The sequence below is a fragment of the Cucumis melo genome, chromosome 10 (assembly GCF_025177605.1).
Source record: "Cucumis melo cultivar AY chromosome 10, USDA_Cmelo_AY_1.0, whole genome shotgun sequence".
Taxonomy (NCBI): Eukaryota; Viridiplantae; Streptophyta; class Magnoliopsida; order Cucurbitales; family Cucurbitaceae; genus Cucumis; species Cucumis melo.
In genome coordinates, this window is record NC_066866.1 from 1358268 (window position 1) to 1362443 (window position 4176).

Here is a 4176-nt window from a genome sequence, read left to right on the forward strand (position 1 = left end):
TGAGAACCAATAAGAGAGGAGTTGGTATTGATATTGGTAAATGTCACTATACAACATCTTAATTTCTGTCACTTTACACAATTCCCCAAGTAATATGCAACATTAGGATGTGGTTTCAAAATCCTTGAACTTTTTTATAATAACTATGCACATAAAACTTTGTAGTCATACTTATTGTGTATCGCATCCACATGTTTTTATAAATGCGAGACCCTATGACATCATTGTAGAGTTTACTAATGTTTATGAAAACAAATTTATATCGTCAACAAAATGAATATGGTACTAAAAAAGTTACCACAATCCTCAGCCTCATCTCATCATTCTGGATAGGCTCAGGCTCGCTTTCTCATCTCAGCTACCTGATATAGCATATTTATGAACAATATAGGTAAGATATTCTCAGCACTATTAATTGTTTTGAAAAATGGGGAGCAATTCCCACATTTAATGAATTTACTGTTTAATGGGTTCGTATACATTTATAAACAACAGTTCTAGTTGTTGAAGAAACTAAAGTTTGTTTACGCTTGTCAGGAAGTAATGAAATGTATGGAAGGTAGAAATAGAATACAAAATGCAAGAAAAGGAGGATTTTACTATTGAGTGAATACTTGGGATGGTTCTAAGATAAATAAGAATATGATATTTTTTCTGTGCAAGTAAATGAAATCAAGAAAAATCTAGTCACCTGAAAACCTGATTTTACTTGCATTGATTTGGTTGTGAACTCAACTCATCATAGAGGTTTGTAATAGATTTTTCAAATTTCTTTGCCCAAAACCCGGGTTTCAGAACGTTGACGTCGCCCCACTGGGAGCATGGATCGGTCCACCAACTGTTCCAGCCGGAACACCATGCACCTGGGGTGGGTCGATTTGGTTTGCGGTTGAGGATGATCTTGTCGACCATGTTTAGCACTGGGTCATTTTGTTGAAACTGTCTGGCAAAAGCAGCTCCACTTTGAGACATTTGATCAAAATTGGAGGAATGGAGGAAGTGAGGGTCCATCTTAGGTGGATTGTCCCAGACCATGTATCTTAGATCACTGTTCACCGTCTTGTTTTTGAATTCTGGTGAATTGCAAATAACAGAATGAAAATATCCTTCTTGAGACCAAACCACGTTTGTGAAATACATCAAGAGTTTTCGAGGCAGGTTATCCCAACCCAACACACAGAATTCGAGGAAAGATCGACTTAGGATGACCCAAGGCGAACCTGAAAATTCAGAAGAGAATTGCTACAAGTTTTAGTAATGCCTCATGTGTATGTAAAAGTTTGCGTGGATGAAATTTTGGACAGCTAATATGGAAAGGGTTTTGCCTGTGAATATTTTGAAAGCATCTGGTGTTGGCCGTTGCTCGGTAGCATGAAAAATTTGGCTTCTCCTTGCTAAGTACACTGCCGGGTCAACTACAATTGGATTGATTCGCTTAGATCTACAACAAAATGTAGACACAGATGATTCAATTGTTCAGTCCTAGAAAGATAGTTAATGTCAACTAGTGTGAAGAGTCGCCTACTCTTTCCATCCAATGTCACTGGTGTGCTGGATAAAATTAAGATCTCTTCTAACAGAGGATAACACATGTGCAAGGTCTGAAACTCAACAGAAAGTCGTCATCAATAAGCTGAAAAAAAATAAAATAAAAGGCATGTACAAATTAGAAAGTATTGCCTACAGGCTTAGCAGACATTTGCATTTGAAGTGCTAAAAAATATAGAATCCTAGTAACTTAAGCTTTTGAACGGACCATATAATTTAACATGAAATCAAAATGGGGATATATTCATATATCTGAAATATTATTTTTTCCTTCACTTCATGATAATGTCCATGCTAGAACTTGTAAATCAAAATGGTGTCCAAACCCATGAGTATTGATCATATATTAAATTGATAAACTCGCTGGTCAAACCCAATCTCTAGAACATCTTCAACAATTTACATTCAACAATTAATTTTTCCACCAACAATTCATCTGGTAAATAAGTTATCCACTCAGCGTAAGCTAACCAGAATACATAGAGATATCTGCATAGCTTATGCTGCATATATTGGGAATTCATCCCTGGCAGGTCCTCTTCTCTCTACTGTTATATTCAATCCTGTAATGGATTGACAGTAATCTAATAAGTTCACTTATATTAAGCAACTCATCTGTCCGACCATCACTAATAATTACCAATCAAGTTTAACATGCAAATCTAACTCAAACTGATAATATTTTGTATGGATCTAACGCACAAAATATACAAGTGAGAATGCAGAAGAGAATATCTGGCATGTAAAAATCAAGAGATGAAGCACAATTGACATCATACAGCAACAACAAAGCACTTATTTCTCACCTCACCAATACCTAAAGAATGCATGGAAAACTTGGAATGGAAATACAAAATTAAGAACCCTTCAGAGTAGACTCAGCTGTCCATCTACCTAGGAAATGTAACACCATGATTTTATCCAAATGAGCACTTCCTTATTCGTATTTGTTTGTTGTCCTTCAAAAAATAAATTGAGATGTGTTTCCTTTAATCTGAAGTTTGAAAACTATATTGTTATCAATCCAGGATGGAACAAAATTGGACAAATGAATGTGCAACCAAATAGCCATAATTGTAGTTCATCCCAAATGCCATAAAACAGAAAATCCAAGGAGAACACCTGAGTATTAATAATTTAAAACTCAGTTAAAAGCCATTGAACCAATGCTTAGTTACACGATTTTAATAGGGACTTCAGTTAAGTGTTGTTTGTATGCTCATCCAAATAATGATAACTTGTGTGTAGAACCGAATATTTGAACTCGAGACTCAGATTACACGAGATAGCAAAACTACCAATGGAATTATGGAACTTTGCCAAAACGGCCTAAGGCTAGTGGGATTCAAAATTTAGCCTCATTTAACTGACCACGGATTAGCAGCAGCTTCCTGTGCTCTCAGGATATTAACACCAGTATCCTTTTTCTGCCAGAGAAATTAACACGAACCCTCACCAGGTCATCGATTTTAGACAATATATGTAAGCTAGAGAGAATCAGAAACTTCCCTGATAATCTAAGCAAATATAAAGGCGTTTGGAAACCTGAACTTGTCCCTCCGTCCTCATAGGGTCATATTTCAAGTCTGAAACAGAGACCCAATAACCTTTTGCACCAGAGCTTAAGGACGAGACATTAAAAAACAATGAAAAGTACTCTGTTGGGCATGTAATTCATCCACACGTCAAGCATTTAATATAGAAGTAATAACGTCAGGTAAAACCAAGATGAAATAACCTATTTCAGGTGACGTTTGGAAGATCCCAAAACGCAACAAAACCACTATAAAAAAAACAATATAAACTCGTAAATCAAAGATTGAAATATTCAACAATTAGCGTACCGTCCTGAGTGATCAGTGGATAATCCTTCGCACTCAAAGTGATAAACCAATCCCAGCCACTGTCAATCTTAAGCAGAATCGCTGCAGCATGCAAAGTTGCGGCAATGTAAGAGGACCCACTATAGGTCATACGATCAGGCTTACCAACTAAGTCCACGTTCCCAAAAGCTCGAATAGCCGGAACAGACTTCACAGCCGCAGCTAGTTGTTGTCTATCTCCATCGGAAGCCTCGTGATTAAGATGCAAAAGGTACCGATTCCTCGGGTGGTAAACGGCAAGCAACAGCCGGAAGATCCTATCCTTATCGCCATGTCCACCATAGATATAGTAAGAAAAGGCCGGTGGATGGTGAAGTCCTCGGTGAACAGAGGAAGGGAGAAGCCTTGACGCTGTGAAAGCGGAAATGGTAGAGAAGAGTAACAAAATCAGAGAAAGTAACGTAGCTAAGAAGAAAGTGAAGAGCCATTTCTTCTCAGCTCCCATAACTGAAAAACTTGCTCGAATTCGAAGATCTTAAAACACAGATTCCAATGGTTTTCGATTATGAAACTATGAGAAGAATTAAAAATCAGATTCCAATAGTCGTAGAATCTAGAAATCAGTGAAGATCTTCATCATAGTCGCTTTTTCCTTTTGATCTTTAACGAATGAGCATGCGATTAACCTCGTAAGAAAATATTGAATTGCTCAAATCTAGGGTTGATTATCCAATTTCGGTTTTTCGTTGGGGGAAAAAGAAACAAGAAATACGAAGAAGGTGCAATGAAAAATAATTTGGCTTCT

At 37.0% G+C, this 4176-nt stretch overlaps 1 protein-coding gene across 1 annotated transcript; it reads right to left on the reverse strand.

Moving 5' to 3' along the window:
- On the reverse strand, positions 1 to 4176 carry LOC103489344 (beta-glucuronosyltransferase GlcAT14A). The gene is made up of 5 exons (XM_008448479.3): positions 3393 to 4176; positions 1526 to 1601; positions 1326 to 1441; positions 692 to 1220; positions 1 to 362 (listed from the first exon to the last, which is right to left on the reverse strand). The coding sequence occupies exons 1-4, from the start codon at positions 3874 to 3876 to the stop codon at positions 706 to 708; spliced, it is 1191 nt and encodes a 396-aa protein (XP_008446701.1). The 5' UTR covers positions 3877 to 4176; the 3' UTR covers positions 1 to 362; positions 692 to 705.